General features: G+C 42.5%; 1 protein-coding gene across 6 annotated transcripts in view; it reads right to left on the reverse strand.

The window, feature by feature from the left end:
• KLHL32 (kelch like family member 32) overlaps nucleotides 1–27,600 on the reverse strand; it is a 202,206-nt gene that overhangs the window by 167,478 nt on the left and 7,128 nt on the right. For 5 of the 6 annotated variants that reach the window (XR_012645081.1, XR_012645080.1, XR_012645083.1 and 2 more), the window contains 2 exons: nucleotides 14,167–14,255; nucleotides 11,572–11,752 (listed from right to left, as the gene is read on the reverse strand). Coding sequence is in view for 2 of the 6 variants with exons in the window: in XM_074990857.1 (XP_074846958.1) it covers nucleotides 11,572–11,752; nucleotides 14,167–14,189 (204 nt within the window). In the remaining 4 variants the exon portion in view is untranslated. The remainder of the gene's footprint in view (nucleotides 1–11,571; nucleotides 11,753–14,166; nucleotides 14,256–27,600) is intronic. The other variant, XR_012645082.1, reaches the window with a different exon arrangement.

Here is a 27,600-nt window from a genome sequence, read left to right on the forward strand (position 1 = left end):
CAATCCACGCCCTCCCTGAGTTCTGAAAGCATCATGAACAACAGGGGCCACTCCGACCAAAAATAACCAATGTCCTATTCAGAGTTTTACTTTCCTCCTTCAACAAACAATAGTACTATCAACACTGAGGAAACCCTCGGATATGTCAGTCTTAACCAACCCACTATCCAGTATCAAACTTTCACTCCTGAGCAGCCTCAAAGAAACTATCGACCAGCCAACTACAAAATCATCTAGCTGAAGCCAACACTTTACAGCCAGCACCACATGGATTCAGGCCTGAATAGTGAACTGAAATCCTTTCAGTGGCACTGATGGGTGATCCTCTTCTTTCCATAGATGTGGGACAGGCAACTATTTCCATCATCCTGGGTGTCTATGAAGCGCTCAACACTGCAGACTATGAGATACTGCTGTCTTCCCTGAAAGGACAGCTTCCCTTCCTTTGATGCTCATAATTATTTCAGACAGGTCAATTAACATCCCCCCACCCCTCACCCCTTCTTTCAATCCTATTTGATTTGTCAATTTTTATTGCAATTTTTTTTCTTTTTTGTCCTCTGTACTATATAGCTGTCAGTCTGTACTGGAAATGAAAAATGTATCTGATGAAGTGGGTCTGTCCCATGAAAACTCATCACCAAATAAATCATTTTGTTCGTCTTTAAAGTGCTACATTTCTCCTGCTTTGTTTTCCTTAAAAGAGTTCAGGATAAAATGCTCAAATGATTTGAGTCCTTCATGGAAGGATGCTCCCATCGCTACTCACTGGGAAACTGCTTCACCACTGCAAGATTCCTCAGGCTGGGATGTTCCATCAGGAACGATTGTTTGTTCAGTTCTTCTAACCACATGTAACCAGTAAGCCATACGAGGTAGACTCAAGTGCCAGTAATACATAGATGACACAGTCCTCCCTACTTTATGCACTGGATCTTCACTGTTTTGATGTTTGGATTTGAACAAATGGAGGATGCAGATGAGTTAGTGCTTCTGGAGTCTGATGAAAAAATATAGTCATATAGGTTCCATTCATTCACAGAACAAGTGAAAGCTTCCTCCCACAGAGCAAACAATCAAACAAAAAATCATTGCTTCTCAGTCACATTTTAAAAGAGAACTACCATTACAGAATGCAGAGACGGACAGACACAGGGTCAATTCTACAGGTGGGTGAACAATATGGTAGCCTCAGAGGTCAACTTCCAAGGGTCAACAATCTGATCATCCATTTTTGTTCAGCTAATGCTAGTTCTGCCATTTTAAGAAATTATTATTTTTGCAATGGTCAGCAACACTGCTAGGAATACTCCAGCACAGAATTTCTGAATACATGACTAGTTAATTTTTCACTTAATTTGCTAGATTTTTTTTTGAAGATGTGAAGCAGAGTGGCTGAGATGAGTGCAGCTACTATTTTCTTAATAGCATCTAATTATTTTCTCCTACTGACACACACAAAAATACTGCTCTTTATAGTAATTATAAGGTATTTTATTGATTTTGAAAACTGTTTTATTTCAAATAATCAGGATCACACACAGGAACTCAGAATTATATTTATATGCAAAACACAGCCGAAAATGTGCCACTGCTAAGATACTGAAGTACTACAGATCCAAATTATGCTAGTCACGCATCAGCTTTCTGCCAAGCTTTTTATTGAATAAAATGCAGCAGTTTCAATACTCACAATCAAAATGAAGAAGAGTATTTCCTAACCAATCTCCTTTCATCTAGATGAAGGAATACAGTCTCATCATTTCAGATAGCAGAAATCAGATCCAGTGAAATGAAGTAGCATTTTAAGGTTTGCTCTATTGGTTTTCATGAAGTTACTGTTCCATAACGGAAGAAAATTTCGTGTAAAATTTCCATATAGTCTCATAATTACCATGACAGATAAAAATATGCATTCTGCCATGGGCCTCCCTTCAGCTGGGGAATGGGATGCGGGTGGGCGTGTTGTGAGGGAAGCTGAGAGATGGAAATAGAAGCAAAGTGCTAATGAGATGGCTGAGGCAGCATGTCACCAGTTCTCGGGGAGGCAGGTGCTGTCATCTTTGGGCTCTGATGGTGTTAAAGTTTGTTGAATTTTTAGACAAAGTGATCTCACCTCATCCCTTCCGGTACTCTGATGTTATGAAATTCCTCTCTCTCTCTCTCTCTCTCTCTCTCTATGCATATACATACGTACATACATGGGGGGTGGGGGGCGAGAGCGAGTGCAAGAGAAATTTAATTATATATAAATAAAATGCATGCTAGCAAGTGCCACTTTAACCCAGGAACTCATTCAAGGTGGTGGAAAGCAGGCAGTGTTTCTGGGTTTAACAGTTACACAGAAGGACGGTTTAGTGGTCCTTCTAGTGGCTCCATAACAGTTCTGCTTGAAGAAACTGCAGCAAGAGCCCACTAAATATGTGCATCCTATGATGGCCTCCTTACCCAACAAAAATCCCACTTTTGGAGGTTCCCTGACAATTTTGGGGCACACATGAGAAAACAAAAAGTGTCACCCACCATAATCTTCTTCCAGACAAATAGACTTTCACTCTAATGTCTATGCTGCTGAAGGACCTTGGCAATGGAATCTGAGTCAACTTCTAATACCCCTCTGCAATTATTGTATGTAGCAGAAATAAGCGGACTACATATACAAAATTCTTTTCTTTGTCTGTTGGCCCCTGGAGACAGTTTGCACCAGTACACTCCTCCAGATCTCCAGAGGCATTAAAACCTGAATGAATTTGCCTAATCACCCCTTGCTGTTCCATTTACATAGATACATGATCCCTTAATACCACAAACAATCGCTTTTTTAATTTAATGGACCCCAGTGTTATTAAACTTAATTCAATGAAGTTTATTCAGGATACTGTCTGTCTGCCACTGCCAGGTCCCTGATAAATCTCAGGGGCCTGAAAAAAAGAGAACTACAGCTATCTGGAAAAATCCTTGCATAAAGCAAAGTGTTAGCAATGCCTGCATTTAAGTTGCCTACAAAATACTCCTATAACTGAGGCTGGATTACTGGACAGAGATGAAATGACTCATTCTAAAAGCAGTATCAGAAATCAATCCGTAGACAAAATCAACAGGAAATTTTTCACAGTAAGGAAGTAAAATCAGGTTTGGAAAGTAGTCATGAAAAAGACAGCATTCTCAGCTATTGATTGCAGTGTTTCAATTTACAGGGACTAACTTTACAAGCAGATGTTATGCTAAAGCTATTTTTAAGAAATGCATCCCTTATCTCGCTCTCTCCTGCAGGAAAACATTTACAGGATTGTACATTTCAGCACTGGGGTTATCTGAAGTTCATGCAGATACAACAGAAAAATGCACTCCACTTTCTAGATACTGTACTCATTTTTATACTGCTCCTTCTATAGAAGTCAAACACAAGCAAAAACTTCAAGACCCCATGGAAAAAAGAAGTACCCAATGACATTTCAAAAGGATTCGTACTGTCAGAACCCTGCACCTGAGAGGAACCTGGCTGACTTCCATGAAGTCATAAGGCTTGACCAAGGAAGATCAAATCGTAGGATCAGGACTTTTGGCTGAAAGCCTACCTCAAGGTAGTGATATGTACAAAGAATTAAAAAGTCCACTATATAGTTCTTAGACTTTAAAGCTCTTGAACATTACTGAAGTGTGCAAACGGGATGCAATGAGCTGCAGCCACAGCTTTCATGTAATTTTTGGCAGTGTCACCAACTTCTGCAAACTTTCATTTTGAGCTTCATTATATCTGTCTGTCTTCTTAGAGCCCAAGCTCCTGGACTCCTGTGATTATGAGAGAATCTCACCTTTTTAAAGCCATGAAAGCTAAGTTTCTGGCCATCATGGCTGAAAAAATCCCAGCCAGACCTGTAAACATGATCCAGTAAAGCATAAGGGCTCAGATGCCAAAATGTTAACACTTCATATAAAATCATGATTTTTAAGCCAACCTCATGATTTTGTATTTGGGGGCATAGTAAAGGAGAAACAGACTCATGATGTTTGGATGGTTTGGTTTGTCTGTACTGCATTTGTTCCCTTCCCCACATATTCTCTCTCCATTCAGTTTCTATCTTCTGACCCCACAATTTCAGAACAAAGTTTACCCTCCATTAGCACTTACTGCTTAGCTGATTTTCAGCAAAGACACGGTGCTTTCTTCAGCAGATACTTAAAGTGTGGACAACGTGCCCTACTAAATTATAACAATTTTGAGGCAGATCAAATAAATTTAATTCAATAGACATGTTTAAAAAATTGAACTATCTTAAAATGTTTTTCTTTTCATACGTTAGCAAGACAAAAATTTTCAATGGCAATTCACCAAGCAACTCAACTCCAAACAATGCTAATAACAGAGTGAGTCACAGCACCCCACTCTCAAGATCCGTCAATCGATAAGCAAGGCAGGAGCAGTTCTTATCACACTGCTACAGAAAACAAGGCAAGCAGGCAGAGAGATTTTGCCAGGCATTACAGGGGGCTAATGTGCACACTTTTTTCCCCTAGGTGGGTGGGGAAGCCGTGGGGCTACCCTTCCACACAAAACAGTAACTCTGGCAAAAGGTGGGAAAGCAACAAGTGACTTTGCATGCAGGACTTACAGGGCCCATGGCAGCAGGAGGACCCAATCCAAAGCAGGGCTGCAGCTGCTTCCAGAGCTCTCCTGCAGACTGCTTGGCTAGGAAGCAGGCAGCTAGGCAGGTGAGAGGGGCTGGCTGGGGGTTTGCACCCCTCAGGCCATGGCTGCCCCAATAAGTGGACCCCCTCCCCTGGTGCATGGGGGGGTTGCTGCACTCCCAGGAATTCTAAGGCTCTTTGGACCATCAGGGAGTGAGGGCAAAGTGCTCAGTCTGCTCCAGTCCCTCACTCCTGGCTGCCCAAGGGAGGGCCTGAGGAAACTTCAAGATGTGTACTTCACCTCACTCTCTGGAAGTTCAGCAGTAACAGTGACCCAGTATGCATGGCTCTGGACTCACCCTTGCTCCCCCGTACTCTCTTCTACGCTCCCAGACCCGCTGTCCTGACCCCCAGCATCCCCACATTCCTGCCCTCAGCTCCCTGTCCCCAACCTTTATTCCTGCCCCCGAAGCTTCCCTGCCCTGAGACACCCCTACCCTCTGATCCCTGCCATTATGCCTGAAACTCCTCCACATATCCCTGCCCTGAGCCACCAGCCCCCTGTCCTTATTCCTCATGCCCCTTCCCATCCTTCCTGCCTTGAGTTCCCCGCACTCCATCCCATACTTACATTTCTTACAAGTACTGTCCTATTGCACCCCTCACTTCCGTCCTGAGTATCTCTCCCAGGGGGATGCCATACAACAGTACCAGTAAAAGGGGTGAAGAACCCTTGGCCCATGGTCCATATCCAGCCTATGGCCTGCCTGGGTCCTCTCCCCTGCATCCTGTCCATGTGGAGACCCAACCTTCCAGGCCAGAGTCAGGAAAGCCAGGGCTGGATCCGACTCATGGGCTCTGCCTGGTGGGTGGGTGGAGGGGAAGAAGCAGCTCTGCCACTTCTCCACCTCCACCTGGGAGAATAGCAGTGTAACACTGCCTGGAGAAGCTTTTTCTCTGCCACCTTGATTGGCCAGAATTGCAGCCAATCAGAGCAGTGGAGAAGCTGCACCAGGTAAGCACCCACTCCCTCCTAGCCATGCACCTTCCAACTGCTCCTGCACCCCTGCCCACTCAGACCCACATGTGCACAATGCTTTTGCACCTCCTCCAGCCCAGATCCCCCACTGCTCCTGTACCCCATTCCTGTCCAGATTGCTCACCCCCAGCTAGCTCCTGCATGCTATCACCCATCCAGCCCCCTCAACTCCCAGCCCACTCCTGCATCCTCCCTCACACCCAGATGCCACACCCCTGCTTCCGGGCAGCCCCTTCGCACACTGTAACCTTCATTCTGGGCCCCACCGCAGAACCTAGGGAGGCCTACAAAATCTACTAGCCTGGGCACCCCTAGGCTGTGGGGCTAGCGCGTGAGGGGAATGTCTTTGCTTATTTTTCAGTTGGTCACCCCATCAGTGAAGCATGGTTTTTGTTTTGATGTTGTGTGTTGAGGGAGGGGGGCGATTTTTTTATTTTTCTGTTTTTCAGTGGCTCCTAGCCCAAAAAACATTCCCTGCCCCTGCGGTATAAGAAACTTAAGTTACTTTCACCCTGAGGGTAGGGCAACATGCTTACAAGAACACTGGACTGTTAGTGAGTGGGATTTTCAAATCCACCTAAATGACTTCAGAGTTCAAGTCTCCTTGACTTGACTCTATGTAGGAGGACATGTGGTCCTGAACTATTGAGGAGCTTTAGAAAATCCTACCTGTATTTCATCCTTATGAAAAGGAGAGAGGTGGTTTTATGAGTAAGGCATTGGACTAGGAATTGGACAACGTAATTTGAGTCCTGGCTCTGCCACGGACTACCTGCACGGTTATGGGAAAATCACTTAATCTCTTTGTGCCTTTATTGCTAAACCACTAAATTCCCAACACTCCCTGACTTCCACAGGCTGCCTTGCCTCTCTCCATTTAGCCTAATTTTCCTCCTTACCCTCTCTGGAGCAAGGCCTGTCTCTCACTCAGTGTCCATACAACATCAAGCACATTTGGACTCTGCTCTGAGCTGGGGTCTTTGGGCACTACCTTTTCACCAATGATACAGATTTCAAATATAAAAAGAACAATGAACTGCTACAACAGCTGACAGAAGCAGGTGGGAATAGTTAACCCCAAATTCAGTAATGGAGAAACTACAGTACAGAGAGGTAAAGAGACTTGCCTAGGGTCCCAGCGCACATCAGTGACTGCTGAGAGAAGGAGGTAGTATCCTGACTCCAGTCCTCTGCTAGAGTCACAGTCTCCTTATTTCCAAATAGTTTTCCATGTATCCTTTGCACCACGGTCACTATACTGAAGCCATAAAAACATATATACTTAATAGGATTATAGTGGAGCTGTTGATTCAATAAGGGATCCTCACCCCTGAAGTCACTGGGAGCTTGAGGGTTAATTTCACCGCATCAGGCCTCTATTAGGCATTAGTGTTCAGAATACAAAACCAAGCATGTAAGTTTCAGCTGAGTTGTATGTCTGGTTTCACATAAATGAAACACATCCAATCACAAAGTATGATGAAAGCCCCTGCTGAAATTACAAATCCAGATGTCAAAGCACCTTGGAGAACAAAATAAATGACTGTTAAACTATCATGCATTTCAAGAATGCAGCTAGCAGTGTGGAATGAATGGTGAGGGGTAAGTATTGTCTACCATGTAAAGTGAATGCTAGCTTTGTCAATCTCCACTGAAATTAGGAATACCTGATCTAATTTACCGGTTTCATTTTCAGCATTAGCTCTGTATGTGTGCATGTGTGTGTGTGTCATTCGAAAACTGAATCACAGCGGTAGTATAAGAGATGAAGATCTCCCTTGTCTGAAGCGAGATGTAAGGGAACAGAAAGAGACTGTAATTGGTAAAGATGAATAATATCTTTAGCTTCATTGATACCAAATTGCACTTCACACCACATCCTACTACTGTACCTGGGATCTCATTCAAGTATGCTGTAAGCCAGGGTACTCTGGATTGTCATTTCGGTGGTTGAAATACCAGGCACAATTAAACCTATGTAAACATATTTAATTGCTCTTTAATACACTGAGAAGACGGGGTAAAATAATTAATGTTAGCTAAGCAGCAATGCTCAAGTGATGAACAGTGAGAGGAGAGGGGGGCCAAAGTCATATCTAGCATGCTCCCTTCCCCCCTCACCCCAAAGAACTATTTGCACCTCTGGTCCCCAGACAGCTAAGTGGAACTGGGGGGGTCAACAGGAGCCCACTTCTCCATCTGCTGGACTTCACCAGGCTGTAGGGTAATGGGGGCTGCATGGAAACAGGAGGAAGTGTTACTCATCTTTTCTTCCTGGATCCCTTTAAACTAACGTCTGGTGAATACTTAGCAGCAGCAGATGATGCATGCATCTTACCCTATGCCCTCTCAGACGGGAAAGGGTAAATATAGTGCCCATCTACAAAAAGGGAAATAAGGACAACCCACAAAACTACAAACCACTCAGCTTAACTTCTGTATGAGGAAAGGAAATAATTAAGGAATAAGTTTGTAAACATCAAAAAATAATAAGGTGATGTTAACAGTCAACATGGACTTGTCAAGAACAAAGCATGTCAAACCTGCCTGATAGCTTTCTGTGACAGGTTAACCATCCTTGTGCATAACCAAGAACCAAGAGCTGTGGTATGCCCATACTTCAGTAAAGCATTTCATAGAGTCTTGCATACCCTTCTCATTAGTAAAACTACAGCAATTAAACAGACATGGGGCTTCTATAAGGTGGGTGCATAACATTCCCGCAGAGTAGTTACCACTCACTCACATTCATGCTGGAAGGTAATAACACATGGGTTTCCGTGGGGATCTGTTTTGGGACAGAAAGGAATCTAGAGGCCATAGTGGACCATAAGTCAACAGTGTGACGTTGAGCAGGGGTGATGGGAAAGACAAAGATGGAGATAGAGGGAGGAGGGATGGATTAAGTGGGGATGAGGCATCTGAGGGTGTTCATTTTTCTTCATTTTTGAAGCTGGCAACTGTATAGCCCTTCTGCACCAGGAAGGAGAAACAGGTGTTCTAGCTGCATTAAGCCAAGAAAGGTGACCTAGCAGGATCAAGCAACCCCTACGTAAGAATGGCATATGTATCTCTATCTGTGCTTGTATGGTGTAAGTATCTGGCAGAAGTGCTCTCCTCTGTTAGGTGTGGGGAGGCCCTCACACAGTGATGAGAGAGAGAAAATTGGAAAAATGTATTCAAAACTTGAAGTTAAATTGATCACATAGTCATCACTGCAACAGTAACTGCTTTCAAGATGACAACTTTCCTTACAGCAAGCTAACCTGCAACATCAACAAAGTTAGCAGATTCCAGGGAAGCATGAAGATCCTGTTTAGACAATTAAGGATGAAGAATAGCTTGCAATACGTGGGTGTTTAAAACATATAATTACATTAATGGAATGAAAAGGTCACTGTCAAGGCATTTAATGCTACAACTACTGTAACTAAAATTTTAAATTACCGTATTTTGTTACTGAAAACAGACTTTTAAAGCAATTACTCATTTAGTCTCAGACTCCTGTCAAGGTGACTCACTAGTTAACGAGATTTTTAAAATAAACCTAGAGATAGTTTAGAAACTCACTCACACACACACACACATTCTTTCTCTCTCACACACACACACAGTTATGGGGCTAATAGTAATACCTATAACTAAGGCTGCACAACAGTTTCCCTTAAAAGACCAGTTTTTCAATTGCTTTGACCTTCACTCAGTTGTTTCAGAAAACAAGGGGTGAGGTAAACATGTTATTGTGACACGTTAAAAAATGCTGGTGGCATTTTCTGTGAAAAGCTGTAGCACCCCAAAGCTGCGGAGGATGGGCTATGCATTTGGCAGAGTGGTGGCCTTTGTCATCCCTGTGAAAACTGACCAAATGTGATCAAGTAATAAGCCTTTGTGGTGGGTGTGGGGAAAAAAATCACAGTTCACACATGCTTAGTAGTGGTTTACAATAATTTCACAGTTAATTCCCAGAAGATTCCAGCCTTACCAGGCCTTAGGCTGAGCAGGATTTTTTCTGCAACTGCAGAACATACTGGGGAGGGGGGGTGACCTGTTCTTTGGGACAAGCTCCCACCCCTCACCTGTGCTCTGAATGAGCGTCCAGCTATGCAAAGGGAGCATGGAAAGGGAGGTTGTTTGGTTTGAATGCAGAGTGGACAAGAGATGGACTTGCAGCAGGCACAGTGGAGGAGACTGGGCTCATGGACTCTGTGGTTGTTGTGGGAGACTAGAAATGGAGTCTGACAGAAGGTGAGAAGGCTGGTAATCTGCGTGGCAGGCAAAGGGAGATAGGACAAGCAATCAGAGAACAATTTAGCTGGGCAAAGAGACCGGGTAAATGAGCCAGAGAGGAAAAGGATGTGGACATTGCAAATGGAGCATGAGAAGGGTGAGGAGCTGTGAGGAGAGCACTGGAAATGGCAACAAGTCCAGGACAGGGAGTTTGAAAGGAGGAAACTAGCACTTGCTGGGCAAGGAGACTGGGGCTGGCTAGATGAGAAGCATGAGTCTGGGACCAGGAGTCAGCAGTCAAAGAGATGGGGACAGGCTGGAGGGCGCAGGGCAAAAGAGGCTCTGGAGTGCAAACTCTACTCCAGAGGCTGAAGGGGAACCTCAAGATTTTCAGGACTCAGCCTTCCACTGCTGTCAGTGAATATATGAGAGAACCATCACCCATTAACGTTGGTCCAAGTAAACAATGACAAACCACTGTTGCTACTGTCTGTTCCACAGGTCAGCGGGTCGTACCATGTGTGCTAAGAGTGGCACATAAGTCGATTTTCTTCGGCTCAGCCCTGTCCCTCCTCCTCCCATGCACCTCCTTTCAGCAGCTCCTAGTGGAACTGGCAGCAGCTTCATGCCGCTGGCTGCTGGGGCTCCCCAGCTAGGACCGGCTGGACTCCTTGTCCTGGAGCCAGCAGCATGTCTGAGCCCCTGGCTACCAGGGCTTTCTGCCAAAGGCCAACGGTGGCTCCACTCTCAGACAGTGAATCTACCTGCCAGACCTGCTGAGCTCTGAACCCCTAGCAACCTCTGTGGCTGGGGCTCCCTAGCACAGCAACATCCATGGTCTTGCTGGACCACAGATGTTGCCACACCAGAGAATCCGGGATAAGAGATGTTCAGCCTCTGTTAAAATCCCAGACATTTTTAGATATTTAAAAATTCCAGCCAGATGGAGATTTAAAGATGAAAATGGTAAAGCTCCATCTTAATGTATGTATTAATAAAGCTGTGGTAAGCAGGACTATTAGTGACTATTAAAAGTATCACCAGCACTTGGACTGTACATAGAAGTCAAAAAGTCAAATTTTGGCCCTCTGCCTAGGAAAGGTTCCTGACCTCTGATTTATGTCTTTTGTGCAAGACATAGGTCTTTGCAGTAGATCTGAACAGTGAAGTGACTGTTGGAATCTGGAGTGGAAGACAGGAATTGATCACGATCACTGCACTGTTCTCTACACTGTCCTGTAGAGGCCACTGATGGAGACAGCGTACATGGGTCATACTGTCCCAGCACGGTAGGTCTTATGATTCAATATGATGCTACATAATGGAATGCCCATTTTTTCAGTTGGCTTTTTTAAGAGCTAGGAAATTACACAGACACAAACCCCTGTTAAAAGAACATTCCTAAAAAGCCCAAATTCCATATTAAAGATAAAAAAATTATACTCAACTAGAAAAAAGTTGCTATTAAAACATAAATAGTTGTATATACGAATATTTGCATGATATGCAATGAAAGTACATTATGTGCATTTCAAAAATATCCATCTCATCTTTTTCAGAGACTCTGATTCAGATTGCAAACTTGCTCAGCACAGAACCTGCAAACATTTTTTTCCTTTAAGTTACACGTGTCTCAGCAATTTTATACGATGATGAAAAGGCAAAATTAAACTTACTCGGAAATAATCACTGCATGCTGCAAGGACTGCCTTATGAGCATGGAATTTCTGTTCTTCTGCAATGAGGGTAACATCACAGAGTATACCATCACTTCTTTGTTGGTTCAAAGCTGCCAGGACAGCATCATTATGTGAACTAGACTGGCAAAGCCTCTGACCTGTCAGCATTTCTTGAATACTGCAAATGAAGGACAAGAGAGAGTCTGTCAACAAATATAAGCCCCATTTGCAAGGCTCAGTAATGAATGCTGATCTACATTGCCAGGTTTTCTATAATGCATTGAGAGAGAGAGAAACATGTATGGTTTACCATCGGAAGTTTCACATAATTTACTAGTATATGGGACATGAAAATGTTAGATTTACAACACTCCAAAGGCCTTGATTCTTTTCTTCTTTACTATATTGTTGGTTTTAGCGTCCTCATTTATACTAGTACTAAGTAAAAGCAGTACAACGGTTTGGGGCTTCATCATCTTTCCACAGAGTAATTAAAAAAAATCAAAATTTGCCTAAATTAATAGTAGAAATGAATATCATAAATACTGAACATGCATGTAACCAACAGTACAAATGGTCAGGCTCACACTTTATCATCAATAACAGTTTCTACTAACAATAAATACTAATGTTAATAATCCTGCTGTTTCTGTGCAGGCCAGAAGAGATTCCATCTCTTTCTTCCTTAGCTGTGCTGGTTTAGCTGAACTAATGAATGCAAAAAGTAGTTCCCACTAGTTAAAACTGTCACTAAAAAGTAGCTATGACTCTAAAGTCAAACAAACAGTAGATCTGTGACACCAGAAAATTCCCTTTTTTCTTTTCTTTTTTAACTGGTACCTTTCAGATCGTACCTACAGTTTAAGGTGTCAAAGCAACAGAACATGCTATTCCATTATTCCTTGGTAATCTTATCAGTGTGGTTTCAACCAGTAATTAGTAATTTGCTATCAATTTTATTTCTGTTTCACTTTAAAATAAGAGCATATTTTAGAGAAAAGAAGTAGGAGCTCGATGGCTGAAGAATTAGCAATAGAACATAGAACCTTCTATCTTTCAGCTGCTTGTTTAAACCCAGCTCAGAATAGCTGTCAGATGGCTGTTTGGCAGTTTGTGTCAAGGGCTCAGATGACTCTTATGGGGTACATAAGGACCAACACGGTAATCCCCCAAAATGTGTGATTTCAAGTTGTGCTTAACTCGCATTAACGCCAGTTAAGCACAACTCAAAGTCCCACTTCCCTGGCCCTGGCTCAAACCCCCTGGCCCCGCGCAGCCCTGGTTCAAATCTCCCTATGCGCGGCTCTGACTCAGTCATAAACACCCCATGCGCAGCTCTGGCTCACACACGCCCCAGCACATGCAGCTCCAGAGCACGTGCGTGCTCTCTCTCTCTCTCTCTCTCTCTCTCTCTCTCACACACACACACACACACACACACACACACACACACACACACACACAGAGCGCTCTGGCTCACATACACATGTGTGCAGCTCCGGCTCAACTCCCCGCAGGGCTGCACAGCCCTAGCTCAAGTCCACACCCCTGCCCTCCTCAAAATTTTGAGGCGCAAAGACACTTTGAAGCTTGACATTTTGAAGTTGCTGCAGGGGAGATTTAGCCTAATGAAGTGCTGCATATTCACCACAGCACTTTATTAGTGATCTCCCATCTCCCTGATTAATATGCTCCTTCAAAGTTGGTGGCAAGTGTAGACAAGCCCTTTGTTAGTCTTTAAAGTGCTACTGTTTTTTTTTGTTACTAACACAGTTACATCTCTGTTATCTTCACTCCAAACACCTCCAAAATGAATTAAATAATAAATGTTGCCTTAAGACAAGTATTCAGTAAGAAGTATAAACAACAGGGAAACACACTGCGGTGTCAAAAGGATACGGAAAAAATAGAAAAGAGAAAGGCAAGAAGAGGAAGTACATGAGTAAAAATGCTTTACAGCAGGCGTGTCCAACCTGCGGCCCGCAGGCAGCCCTGGACAGCTAGTAATGCGGCCCCACATGATCGTAAACTTTTAACATTATTATGTGATTTATGTACATTAACTATATTATATATTTTGTACGCGGCCCAAGACTATCTTCACTTAATGCAGCCCAGGCAAGCCAAAAGGTTGGACACCCATGCTTTACAGCCTTGTTATAGAGAGCCATTGGGAAAGTGCCACGACCCCAGCAAATGATCACCAGACACCATTATGGCTGCACCAGTGCAAAACCTACTTGACTTCAGATTTTTCTTTTTCTACACTTTGGGTATTCACCAGCATCAGTGTGTGTCCACTGCACATGCCCAGGTGCAACTTCCTAATGCAGAGTAGGACATAAATTATAATGATTAAGAAGGAACTGGAAAGGATTGTGGGGGTCAAGTAAATTACTACTGTCTCATCCATGCTTCATGCTGTTAATGAAAATGGCAACAGTAACACTTAAAGCAATGTCTTCCAGGTTATAATTTGGAGATGCAGATGTTCAGCGAATGCTTTTGTTAATGCATTATATGCTGACCAATGCTTCAGTAAATAGCATGCTAAATTACAATGAAATCCTGCACTGCTTTGAGGGACCATACCTGAGGCACCTCTCAGATGGCATCCTTCACTTTTCTTCTTCTGAATCGCAATACTTAAAATCTTCTGGTGGAAGAAGCCAACATTACAGCTAAAAGAGACCGACAGAGAGATGGTATGTCAAACTTCAAAGCACAGGCAGCCTCAGTCTTAAAGATCAAACTTTTAGGAGGTCAAATTCAAATTTAGCCTTTTTTGTCCTTATTTGTCACAAAATTTTATTGGCTAAATTGACTCTGCCCTAGAGATAACCCCTTTCCTCCCCCAACACTTCCCACGTTAGGCCAAGTGAGAACTGCAGTCACTGAAGTCACAGGCATGCTTCCACCCTGACACTAGGGAGGCATACAACGCAAAACAAGTGGGGGTGGGGAGCACAGACTCTCAGTACTAGCTTGCAGAGTTGCCCTGCAGGCATGGCTGCGTAGAACAGTACGGTGAGCATCCTGTGCACCACAGTGTTATGGATGGATTACACTTCCAGAGACCCATGCCACCCTAGAGGTGTTTCACAGGTTGACTGTGCATTGTGTCAGGCATCTATTCATCAAAACTATTTCCTGTATCTTTTTGTTGTCTGCATGGCTACAGGCATAGGCACTGACTCTATGGGCACTCCAGGGCTGAAGCAATCATGGGGGAAAATTAGTGGGTGCTCACCATCCACTGATAGCCAAGCTCCTCCTCCACCCCAGCACTTCTTGGCTTCCAGCAGCTCCACTGACCAACTCCATCCCTTCTCCCAGCACCTGCTGCTGGCCACGAACAGCTATTTCTGCGTTCAGGATGCTCCAGGTGGGAGGCGGGGCATGCAGGGACCAGGCACGCTTGGGGGAAGAGGCAGGATAGAGGCTTGGGGTAAGGGATGGAATTTTTCTGCCAGCTCTATTGACCATGCGGGAACTGAAATTTGGAGAGTCTCCCTCCTTCTGCCAGCCCAGCTAACATCTAGGCCACAGCAAGGTTCCCAGCGGCTCTGCTGGCCCAGTGGGGCTTCTAGCCACGTAAATCCCACCATCACACCAGGCACCAGGCTCCCAGCCCCAACATCCCCAACACCACAGCAGGATCCAGGCTCCCAGCCCCGCCAGCCACCCCCATCCGCCATCACTTTGGGCTTCCAGCCTCAGTGGCCTGCTGCCATGCCGGAGCAGCTGGCTGCTGGCCACCAGACCTAGCAAGGCAGCCAGTTCCTGGCTGCTGGCCCAGCCAGGAGCTCAGTTGCCAGCTCCCTTGCCACTGGCCTGGTTGGGCTCCCAGCCATCAGCCCTCCACTGGGACTCTCTGGTCCAAGAGCATCCATGGTCCTACTGGACCAGGGATATTGCTGGACTAGAGAGTACTGGTTTTAACAGGATCAAACTGCAGAAGAGATCTACGCTACTTAGGAAACAACTTATATGGGGGAAACAGATATGGGTTATTGTTTAATGTAATTCCTTGACAAAAAGGGAGCACAGTGATGTATGAAGAATGAAAACATTTTTCACTTCTCATTTCTTATCTTCTGCTTTTCTTACATTATAAGACATTGGCCAAGGGATGAAATTATGAATATATGTCTCTCATTTTAATTAATATAGCAAGATTGCAAGTACCCAAATATTTTAGAGAGAAAGATAATTTCTGTTTATATGCAAGTACGTTTCTAGTTAACACAAAAAAAGGAATATAAAAATAACATAGTGAGATCCTTCCCTCCCACTCACCTCCCTCCACGCACACTAAAAGGTTTTGGATTTGCAGTGGATTTGTTTCCTCAAGATAGAAATATAAACCTTGTGTGGGCTCCTACAATGGGAAGAACAGATTATTTACTGCCATACTGTAACAGCTCAAGAACATGTAGTTCCATAATACAGAGAGTCTCAACTTTCATGAGGATTCTGGGTTCAGAACCCTCGTGAATGTTGATTTTCACAAATGTGTAGGGGAGGGTGGCTCAGTGCCCCAGGAAGATCAGCTGCCAGCGCTCCTACCGTGGGGCCCCGGGGAAGCAGTGGCTACAGATGCTCTGGCCCCGGAGCACCAGGGAAGCAGCAGCTGCCGGCTCTCCTGCTGTGGGGCCCCGGGGAAGCGGCGGCAGCTGCCAGCACTCCTGGCCCCAAAGAACCCACAGCAGCTCCCAGCACTCCTGGCCCTGGAGCTCCAGGGAAGCGAGGCCACTTGTGAATAACTGAATTCGCAAATGTGGCACTTGCGAATGGCAAGACCCAACTGTAGCTCTTTTGCATTTATCAAAACATTGATGCCTTCCTATACTCTGAAGGAAATTTAAAAATATCATAGGGCCAAAACTTAATTTTATGTAAACTGGTATAGTTCCACTGAATTCCAGGAAGCCACACCAATTAACACCAGCTGCAGAACTGCGCCTATGATTTTTTTATTTTTGTTAATCATATTGCTTTGGCTTCAGAACTATTGACACCAGAACAACCCAGAAATCCAATTAGGTGTTCAACTGTGACTACTTCAGAGTCAGCACAAAAATGTTCTGAATTGATCTGTGCAGCTAAGGACTGATTACAGATTGCACCTCCGAAAACTGGTGCACACTGGTCTGGCAACATCCATGGTCCCAGCAGGAACACAGATGGTACCGGACCAAAGAGCCCCAGAGCCTCACAGCAGGAGGGCCAACAGCAACCAGGCGGGCAGCCTGGCTTGGAGCAACGCAGGGCTGGGGTAGAATCTGATTGTGTCTGACTAAATACCCTCCTTTCACTCACATATCAGTTGGCCCAAGATTCAGTCATGTCTAGGTATGGATATTACTGAAAAATTCCATAGCTGGTTCCTGGATCATCTCATCATTGCTCTGGCCGCACATACTGCCAGGCAGATTACTGCTTCCATTTTGAACCTGACTTTCTCTTCCCACGGCCTCACCTGGCTCCCTGACAACACTTCCTGGAGATTTTAAGGGACCCAATATCTCTTGTTTTAACCCTTTACAGGTAATTTAGTAAACTGAATGGCTAGGATGTCTAGAAAAGGGAACAGGCCCTCCCATAAATGGTAAATTTTCTGAATGGAGAAGGGTAATGAGTGGTGTTTCCCAAGGGTCAGCCCTAGGACCAACCCTCTTCAACTTATTCATAATAGCTCAGTGGTTTGAGCATTAGCCTGCTAAACCCAGGGTTGTGAGCTCAATCCTTGAGGAGGTCATTTATGGAATTGGGGCAAATAGATGCTAGGAATGGTGCCTGGCCCTACCAAGAGGGCAGGGGGTGGACGAGATGACCTCCTGAGGTCCCTTCCAGTTTTAGGAGATGTATATCTCCAATTATATTATTATTTAAATGATTTAGAGAAAGGGGGAAGTAGTGAGGCAGTAAAGTTTGTGGACAATAATAAACAGTTCAAAATAGTCAAAACCAAAACAGACTGTAAAGAACTTCAAAAAGATCTCAAAGTGAGTGACTGGGCAACAAAAGGGCAAACAAAATTTAATGTGGATAAGTAAAGTAATGCACTTTGGAAAAAATAACCCCAAGTATACATTCAATAAGATAGGGGCTAATTTAGCTACAACTAATCAGGAAAGAGATCTTGGGGTTATCATGGATAGTTCTCCGAAAACATCCACACTGTGCAGCAGCAGCCAAAAAAGCAAATAGGATGCTTAAAATTATTTAAAAACGAATTGAAAATAAGACAAAGAAAATTTTACTGCCCTTATATAAAACTATAGTACGCCCACATCTTGAGTACTGTGTACAGATGTGGTCTCCTCACCTCAAAAAAGATATTTCGGCATTAGAAAAGGTTCAGAAATGGCAACTAGAATGATTAGGGGTTTGGAACAGGTCCCCTATGAGAAGAGATTAAAGAGACTGGGACTTTTCAGTTTAGAAAAGACGAGACTGAGTGGGGATATGATAAAGGTATGTAAAATCATGAGCAGTGCAGAGAGGGTGAATAAAGAGAAGTTATTTACTTGTTCCCATAACATAAGAACTAGAGGACACTAAATGAAATTAATGGGTAGCAGGTTTAAAACTAATAAAAGAAAATTATTTTTCACACAGCGCACAGTCAACCTGTGGCACTCTTTGCCAGAGGAGACTGTAAAGGCTAGGACTATAAGGACTTGTCTATACTACCACCTTCCTTCGAAGGAAGGATGATAATTAGGGTGTTGGGAGTTTACTAATGAAGTGCTGCCGTGCACAGGCAGCACTTCATTAAGCAAATTCCCCCCCTCCCCACAGCAGCTTCAAAGTTTTTTAAACTTCAAAAGTACCAGCACGCATCTAGCCGTGGCTCACCTGCCAGTATTTCAAAGTGCCGGGGCAACTTCAAAATGCCCTCACTGAGGAGTAAGTGGACTTAGAAGTACCAGCACACGTCTAGCCACGGCTCACCCACCGGTACTTTGAAGTGCTGGGGCAACTTCAAAGCTGCCACGGGGGGGGGGCGGAAATTTGCTTAATGAAGTGCTGCCTATGCACGGCAGCACTTCATTAGTAAACTGCCAACACCGTAATTACCATCCTTCCTTCAAAGGAAGGTGGTAGTATAGACAAGCCCTAAAAGAGTTCAAAGAAGAGCTAGATAAATTCATGGAGGTTAGGTCCAAAAAGGCTATTATGGGGGTAGGGTAGGAATGGTGTCCCTAGCCTCTGGTTGTCAGAGCCGGAGATGGATGGCAGGAGACAAGTCGCTTGATCATGGTCTTCGGTCCACCCCCTCTGGGGCACCTCGCACTGGCCAGTATTGACAGACGGGATGCTGGGCTAGGTGGAACTTTAGTCTGACCCAGTAATGGCCATTCTTACGTTCATCCATCACGCTGTTATTCACTGATTAATAATTTTGGTTTTTCTCTGTCATACCTTCATTAACGTGACTACAGCATAAAACAGTCAATGACAGCATTTCCCAAACTGTGTTCTGCAAAACTCTGGCGTTCCATTGAATGTGAATAGGTATTCTCTAAAAAATTATGATCCTAGTGATATATTTCCTTCTAAAATATTAAATATGAAATTGTATGCATAGAAATACTAAGGTATTTGAATAGTATTTAGATTGTAGGTATATTCATATTTATAACACATTTATAGTCATATAGTTGTTATGCAACTCATGCCAAAACAATAAGAGTGGATTCAGGTGATTTTGGCATGAGTCATTTTCAGAGAAATCATGTGATGCTGCACGATATATGAGGATCCAACTTTCCTACATTGTTCTAAATATTAAGCAGATTTGTGAGCACAAGATGCAAAAATGCTCTTCCCATTTAAAAAAAGAAACTGTCAAATGTCATATTTTTTTTTTATTTTCCAGTAGTTTTCTGTAAAAATAACAGATTTATAGGAACACAAAATTTAAAAATATTTTCCATACCTAATGGCCACATCTACACTAGCCCAAAACTTCGAAATGGCCATGCAAATGGCCATTTCGAAGACTACTAATGAAGTGCTGAAATACATATTCAGCACCTCATTAGCATGTGGGTGGCCACGGCACCTCGAAATTGCTGCAGCTCACCGCCGCGTGGCTTGTCCAGATGGGGCTCCTTTTCAAAAGGAACTCGGAATTCCCGGGGACCTTTCGAAAAGGACCCGTCTGCATGACACACACGGCGGCGAGCCACGTCAATTTCAAAGTGCCGCAGCTGCCCGCATGCTAAGGAGGTGCTGAATATGTATTTCAGCACTTCAGTTTTGGTAGTATAGATGTAGTCAATGTGTTTTCCATTCCTTTTTCATAAAAATGATTAAGCTTTAAGGAAGAACTGTCTTTTTTTGAGCAATACTGTCATTCCTATTATTGTACAAAACAACGACACAACCATCCTCCTTTCATCTGTTATACTGATGCTTTGTTTTAGGTTTGCACTTCATTTTTAATTTTGATACTCAAGTATAGGGTTGCTAACCATATTTGTATCAAAAGGACATTACTTGTTCATTCAGATGATTCTCTTTTCAATTTTTGTTCTTTGTAAAATAAGACATCCCAAAAAAAACTCTTTCAAATCAACTTCTGAGCATCACATGCAGCAATTTTTCAATATGAAAACCACCCCCGGCTGACCAGCATGCAGGTCTTCAGTCAATATATTCTAAGCTGAAAAGTGTTCCATGGCCAAATTAGTTGGGAAGACTGGTCTATTGTATTAAAGTTTGCAAACAATAACTATATAAAATATAGAGATAAAAGTTTGGGAGAACATTAGATTAGGGGAAAAATATGACAGTGGTGCTATCATTTTCCCAAATCATTGTAAACCCAGAAAATTCAATTGCAAAATTTTTTTAAAAATGAAAGCGTACAGTGAAGATATGCAAACCACCTTAACTCTACTGTACAGCGGTGTCATTTGATTAACGCATGTTAATGTTTTACATCCCAAATAAGATTTTTAAAGACATTGTGCTTTTTATATTTCTCTCTCCTGTAGTAACTACAGAGCTGATTTAAGATTAAGGTTAATTGGATTCTGGAAGTGCAGCAAGGCACCAATGCACTCCATGCTGTAGAAGTCTGAATTGAATTTCACATATTGTTTTAAAGTAAAAAGCTGTTAGTAGTAACATAGTTGAAGAACTATTGGTTTACATATTATAATTTTAAGTTGCTAGCATCCTTTTAAATGGTTTCTCTCCTGCCCTTCTGCAATTTGGTCTTGAGTACAAAAGGACCATTAACATAGTATTAAAATCTTTACTGTGATATGTAAAATGCACTCCTATTTCCTTACAGTCAAAATGTAGTATTTGTCTTTGTACAGTAAGTATAATGACGATATTAAATGTTATAATAATACAATAAGTATAATGAAGATATAAGATCTTATATTATGCTTTGCTTACAAGTTCTACATACTTTGTTTTACCTTTCCAGCCACCCTTCATAACTGGCAAACTGAACTGTGTAAGGTGCTATCATAATTTCCTTAGTAACTATATAATCCTTTCTAAAATATACTCCTGTTTGAAGTTCTCTGCAAATTGTTTTGGTGTGAGTGAAGGACGGCGCATAGTTAAGAATAAGCCTACAAGGTATCACATATGTCCAGATGGTCAAGGAGACTTGGAGACAATCAGAAAAAAATGCTCCACTGTGCCCAATTCTAAACATGTGAGCAGACTGACAACCCTAACACATAGGCAAGGTAACAGAAAAAGGTGAAACCAGATGTGAACATACGCCTTGTAACAAAGATTGAAAGACTGATAAAAGACAATGGTGGAAAACCCCTGGTGGTGATGATGGGATAAAACGCCACTCACGGATTAATGATCACAGCACAACATTGCAATATCTATAGACTCAAATGGGAATTTATAACTGTAAAAACAAGAATATGTTGCTAGGGTTCTTTGTGTTCAGTTCTGCAGAGCCTGCAAGCATTGAATCCCTATCAGCAAAGCCCAGATCCTCACTTGTGTTCAGCCTAACTGGCTATAAGATTGACTTGAGCTGTAGCACACTGCAGGACACGTGTCTGAAGAGCAGCATAAGCATTCATGTTATATTTTCAATCAGTGTGGCCTATTGCCTTTTCCCTAAAGAAGATTCCAGGTGCTTCTGATAAGCGTAACACCCAGAGAAATCTCAGAGCAGAGGCCCCTCATTCTTATTGTTAAAAAATATTTATTTAAGCACATTTCATATGGAGTAAGAACAGCCGAAGTTTGGCTTTAAGATATTTTTACCACCAACAGGCTGTCAGTGTTATGAAGAATGAATCCAAGGGCACTGAAATTAATAGTGCTTAGGTTGAACATCCACATAGATGTTTGCTTAATTTGTTTACATTTATTTCTGTCTCTTCCACAGGATAATTTACAAGTGAAGCATTTCTGTTCTTGCCAAGAATTAATATGAACATTGATAGCCAGCAAGATATGATTTTTGTTGTTTTTCCTTCTTACAATCTTTATAAATCTTATAATCATTGGTTGCTTTGCCTCAGCTAAATAAAAAAAAATCCCCACTTGTGAGTGCAATGGGACCATTTACACCTATAACATTGTTTATGTTTGTATGCGTTACCAGGATCAGAGCTCAAGTGGGGCCTGAGTCACTACATAGTATATTTTGTTGAAAACACTATTCAGATATGTTTTGTCTCAGGCTAGCAAATATATTTATGTATGTGAAACCTATTCAATGATGGCAGAAGGTTTGTAGAGCTTTTCTATGTGATATAAGTGCAAAGCTCAACAAGTCACAGTTATTCCAAAGCTCAATAACTTTAATGTATTTACTGCATGTGCCAATGAATCCAGAAACTCCAGAATCTGAAGAAGCGGGTCTCTCCAAAGAAAGTTTATTACCTAATAAACAAAATTATTAGTCTTTAAGGTGCTACGGGACTGCTTTCTTTGTTTTGTGAAGCTACAGACTAATATGGCTACCCCACTGACAACATGAATCCTCATTTATTCTCAGCCATAATGCTATAGTTTTGATTGTGCCAAGCCAAAAGTCTTGATAATTCAGAAACACAGGGAATTACAAACTTAATTCTGAATCAGCAGGGGGGTGGAGATTACTGCATTTAATAAACTAGTGACTCACTCCGTGTCTTAGTGAGCTGCTGAGATCTAAGAGTGAGAACACGTGACAAAACCACCACAAGTGAGATATAAACATGGTTTTGCATAAAATCAATTTAAGGTAACTTTATAGTGCTGATGAACATATTGCACACAAAAATCAACCACAAAATTGCTATTTTAATTGCAAAGACAAGTGCTCATTGTTAGGAAGACCCAGATACATGGTTGTCTATGCTATGTGAATTTCACCCCTTGTGTATCCACCCTGTTCACTGAATAAGGCAGGGGCCCTGTGGATTAAACAAAAAAATATTAAGGGGCTGTGTTCCCTGCTCACTACATTCACCAACACCCCTCTCTTCCTGGGGAGTCAGGGAACGACTGATGCTCCTGCCCCCACACCAGGCTGGGCAGCAGGATGTGGCTCCCTGTAAGTGGTGGCAGCCAGAGTTTAGCTCTGAAAGGCACCTTCCCTTCTTGCAATGGCCTGGAGAACACTCCCAGATACTCCACTCCCAGGCAACTCCCAGGGATGTTGGTAAGGAGAGGGACTGGAGAGGGAGGAGAAGTACGGAAACCCAGGATCAGGTGGGGAGAGGGCTCAGGGAGGGACACAGGGTTGGGATGCTACTCACAGGCATTCTCAAATCAGTATGCATTGCTGCAGGCATGGACCCAGCTTTTTAGAATGCTTCTGTCTGGTTATTTTGCTAGACTGCCCAAGTATCCCAAAGGAATGAGAATGAAAGAAGGAAAATGGTGAGTTTTAATTGTTCATAAGTCAGCTAAATCTGATCAGAACTTAACTGGACAAAAAAAATGCAGTTCTGTAGCCCGAAGTGTTTTCCTCCTGTAGATATGAAAGGCCTGCTGCAAATATTGAGATGCTAGAGCTCCTCAAATAAAATGTTAAAATGATCATTTATAAAGGAAAACGTTATGAATATTAGATATAGGGGCCACCCCTAAAAAAGAAGGTAACATTAAGTTAACTCAAGAACAGATAGAGAAGAGTGAAGAGGTGTGTTCTGTAACACTGTTGATTTCAGTGGCACATTAAATCTGCTTTGCTTTCTGAAATGACCATGACCTTCCAAGACATTTAATTGATTAACTGAAAATCCCACATAAATTACTTTTTTACAGCAAAATATCACTGTAAATAAAAGGAATTGCATGATATGTGATCAAAGAAAAATATGCAGTGCTTCATGCATATACCAAATGTTTCAATGAAGAACTCAGAGTACATAGTACACTCTTGGAGACTGATTTCTTGGGGGGTTAATATTGTATATTGACTGCATTTATAATGCAGCTATGTTTGATATGTGAACAGCATTCAAGTTCTCTGTCTTATAATCGCAAAACAACAAAATGATTTTCTTATTAGCTGGATAGCCCTGTCTAACCAAATATTTAAGTGGCAGCTTACAAGTGAAGTAAATGTTAGCTCCCAGTCCCACAACAGTGAGCCATACAACTGACCCTGTAAATAAAAGTTTAGTCTTACTTCCAAACTTTCCCCGCTTCATTGTACTCAAAGAAGGAAAAATAAAAAGGCATCTAAATGTGACAGTGCCAGATTTCCACTTATTTCAGTAGATACTTTTAAAAAGACAGAGGGAGACATTCTTCTGGCATTTAAAAATACCCATGCAATTCTGCCATTCACAGTGTTCAGAAAAAAGCAAAGTTTAAAATTGTCATCTAGACAACCCTCTGCTCAAATCAGGGAAAAAAAACACACTTAAATCATTCCGGCCAGGGCTTTGTTAAGCTTAGCCATAAAAACTTCTAAAAATGAAGATTCCATCATCTCCCTAAGCAACCTGTTCCAGTACTTCACCACCCTCCTAATGAAGTAGATTTTCCTAATAGCCAATCTAGACTTCCCCCAATGCAACTTGAGACTACTGCTCCTTGTTTGGTCATCAACCACCACTAAGAATAGCTTAGCTCCATCCTCTTTTGGAACCCACTTCAAAGGTAGTTGAAAGCTGCTATCAACCCCCTCACATCATTCTTCTCTTCTGCAAACTAAGTAAGTCCAGTTCTTTCAGCCTCTCCTCATAAGTCATGTGCCTCAGTCCCCTAATCACTTTTGTTGCCCTCTGCTGGAATCTCTCCAATTTGTCCTCATCCTTTGTATAGTGTGGGGTGGGGGGAAAGAGGACTGGATGCAATGCACCAGATGTGGCCTCACCTGAGCCAAACACACATGAATAAATCACTTCCCCTTGATCTGGTGGCAATTCTTTTACTAATGCTGTCCAATATGTTAGTTTTTTTGGAACAAGGGCACACTGTTCACTCATATCCAGTTTCTCACCTACCGTAACCGAGCCAGAAAAGGACCTTGAACTACTGCTTACTCAACTGGTCACCAGCCTATAGTGGTACCTGGAATTCCTCCCTCCAGGATTCTATACTTACATTTTTTGAACCTTATCAGATGCCATTTGGTAAACTCCTCCAATTTGTCTAATTCACTTTGGACTCTCTCCCTAACCTCCAGCACATCTACTACTTCCCCTAATTTAAGGTCATCCCAGAACCTGCTGAGGGCGTAATCAGGCCTATCACCCAGACAATCAATGAAGATTTTGAACAAAACTGTCCCAAGGATTGAACCCCGGAGAATCCCACCTGATGCAATGAGTCATTGATCACTATCCACTGAGCCTGACAATCCAGCCAGCTTTCTATCCACCCTATAGCCCATTCAGCCAAGCCATCCTCCTTCAACTTGCTGGCAAGAACATTGTGGAAGACCACATAAAAAGCTTTGCTAAAGTCCAGGTATATCAAGTCCACTGGTTTCCCCATATTCATAGAGCCACTTAGCTCATCCTAGAAGGCACCTGGATTGGTCATGACTTGCCCTTGGTTAATCCATTTTAACTGTTCCTGATCAATGTCCTCTCCTCCAAGTGCTTCAAAATGGATTCCTGGAGGACCCGTTCCATGATTTTTCCAAGGACTGAGGTGAGGTTGACAGATCTGTAATACCCCAGATTCATCTTCTTCCCTTTTTAAAGATGGGTACTACATTTGCCTTCTTCCAATCATCCACACCTCCCCACCTTCAATTGCCACAAATTTTCAAAGATAATGGCCGATATATGTAAGCAAAAGAAGATGTTTGCTATTACTTGATTCCTTCTGCATTCCTTTGTGCATTCTACCTTATTATTTAATTCCTTCTGCTTTCTTTCTGCATTCTTAGTAAACAGATAAAAACAATGAAATGTCTATCATCAAATTCTATTCTGAAGGAAAACACCACTGAAACAGAGGGTCAAGTTTAATGTGAATGGCAAGAAGTGTGTAAGCCACAGAGTCTGGAATGGAACCTAAGATTCCCTATATATCACAATGCTGTTGAAAGGATCAAGGTCAAATTTGTTGCCACCAACCCTGAGGACACATCAGAGAACATGCTATCATATGTTACATTACATCCATATATAAAAGAGGAAAACACTTTTATGTTCTATTATAGCTAAACATTTCATCAGACATTCAGGCTAGCAATAACAGTCTCCTTTACAAAAGTGTTATAAAAGAAACACATATTGTTATGAAGGAAGCCATTTTCTCGGGAAAGACCACTTCTCTCACCATTGGTATGAAATTGAGACTCTTAGCCTAACAAAAAACAAAGACAAGATCAATGCAGATTATGTATCTCACTTTCCTAATGCTGTTTGTAGTTAGAAGGTACAGCCAAAGAAAACAGATGTTGAAATCTAGGTGGTATTATTTACACTGCCAGATGTTATCAACAAACTTATGCTGATGCCCCGAAGTTGAAAAACCTAAAATCACCAGAGGGTGTTCACACTTGTCATGAACAACAGATCATGTCCACACTGGAGTTGCCATCTTGACAGTGTGAAAAAAATGCATTACGTATATTTATCTGTGATCAGATGGACTAAGCCCCGATGCCTCACCACACCCCATCCCAGAAAGAGGAGCAGAAAAGACTTCCCCCAGGCAGGACAGAGTGGCTGTCTGTGTGGCAGCCAATCAGGACTGAACAGACCAGTATAAAAGAAGCTGCTGGGCGAGGGCCTGACAGTTCCTCACAGGAGCTCAACCCAGGCAGGTCTACACAGTGACTGGGAGACCAGCAGCACCATGGACAGTTCCAAGTGCGAGCTGCACTTTGAGCTGGGTAAGGCCCATAGGAAGATACAGCCGAAAGAGAACCTATTGCAGAAGGTTATACAATAGAAGCTAACAGCTATTCGGGCATATTTGCAGAATGAATGACGAACGAAAAATCAAGACCCTGGTATTCAGCATAATGGACGGTTTAAAGATGAGAGGCAGACCCTACAGAGAATGAATAGAAGGTATATGATATAGTAGACTGGTATGGAGTTAGTCTACAGAAACTAAGCCACTCCACACTGGACAAGAAAGATGAAAGGAAATAGTTACAGAGGCATCAAACACCAACAGGCAGCGAGCTCATGGCTGTTGGTGATGATTAATGTGTTCAAAACCACACTGCTCATTAGAAACTTAATGGACTGTGGAAAAAAAATGTTCCAATAAAGAAAAAAGCACATCTAGAAAACAAATCCTTCACAATGTACACTAAAACAGTATTTACTAGATGCAGGATTTACATCTATTCATCTGGGTAAACGAGGTATAATATTGGTTCAGTTGATAAAGTAACAGACCTTTTACCTTGTTTTATCTAAAGTGAATGCTGATAAAGGTATTTCAGACATAATAAGGCCATCAGCCTGTTCACAAACATTCTTTAAGCGCACACAAAGGATTCTGAAATATTTTTGACCCTTACACCAATTACTTTTTCAAAAATTCATATAGTTACAAATCCTTTAGCCAATTTTATAAGCTCAGATTCTGTATTGTCTCAGACTC

Source organism: Carettochelys insculpta, chromosome 3, assembly GCF_033958435.1.
Source record: "Carettochelys insculpta isolate YL-2023 chromosome 3, ASM3395843v1, whole genome shotgun sequence".
NCBI classification, from domain to species: Eukaryota; Metazoa; Chordata; order Testudines; family Carettochelyidae; genus Carettochelys; species Carettochelys insculpta.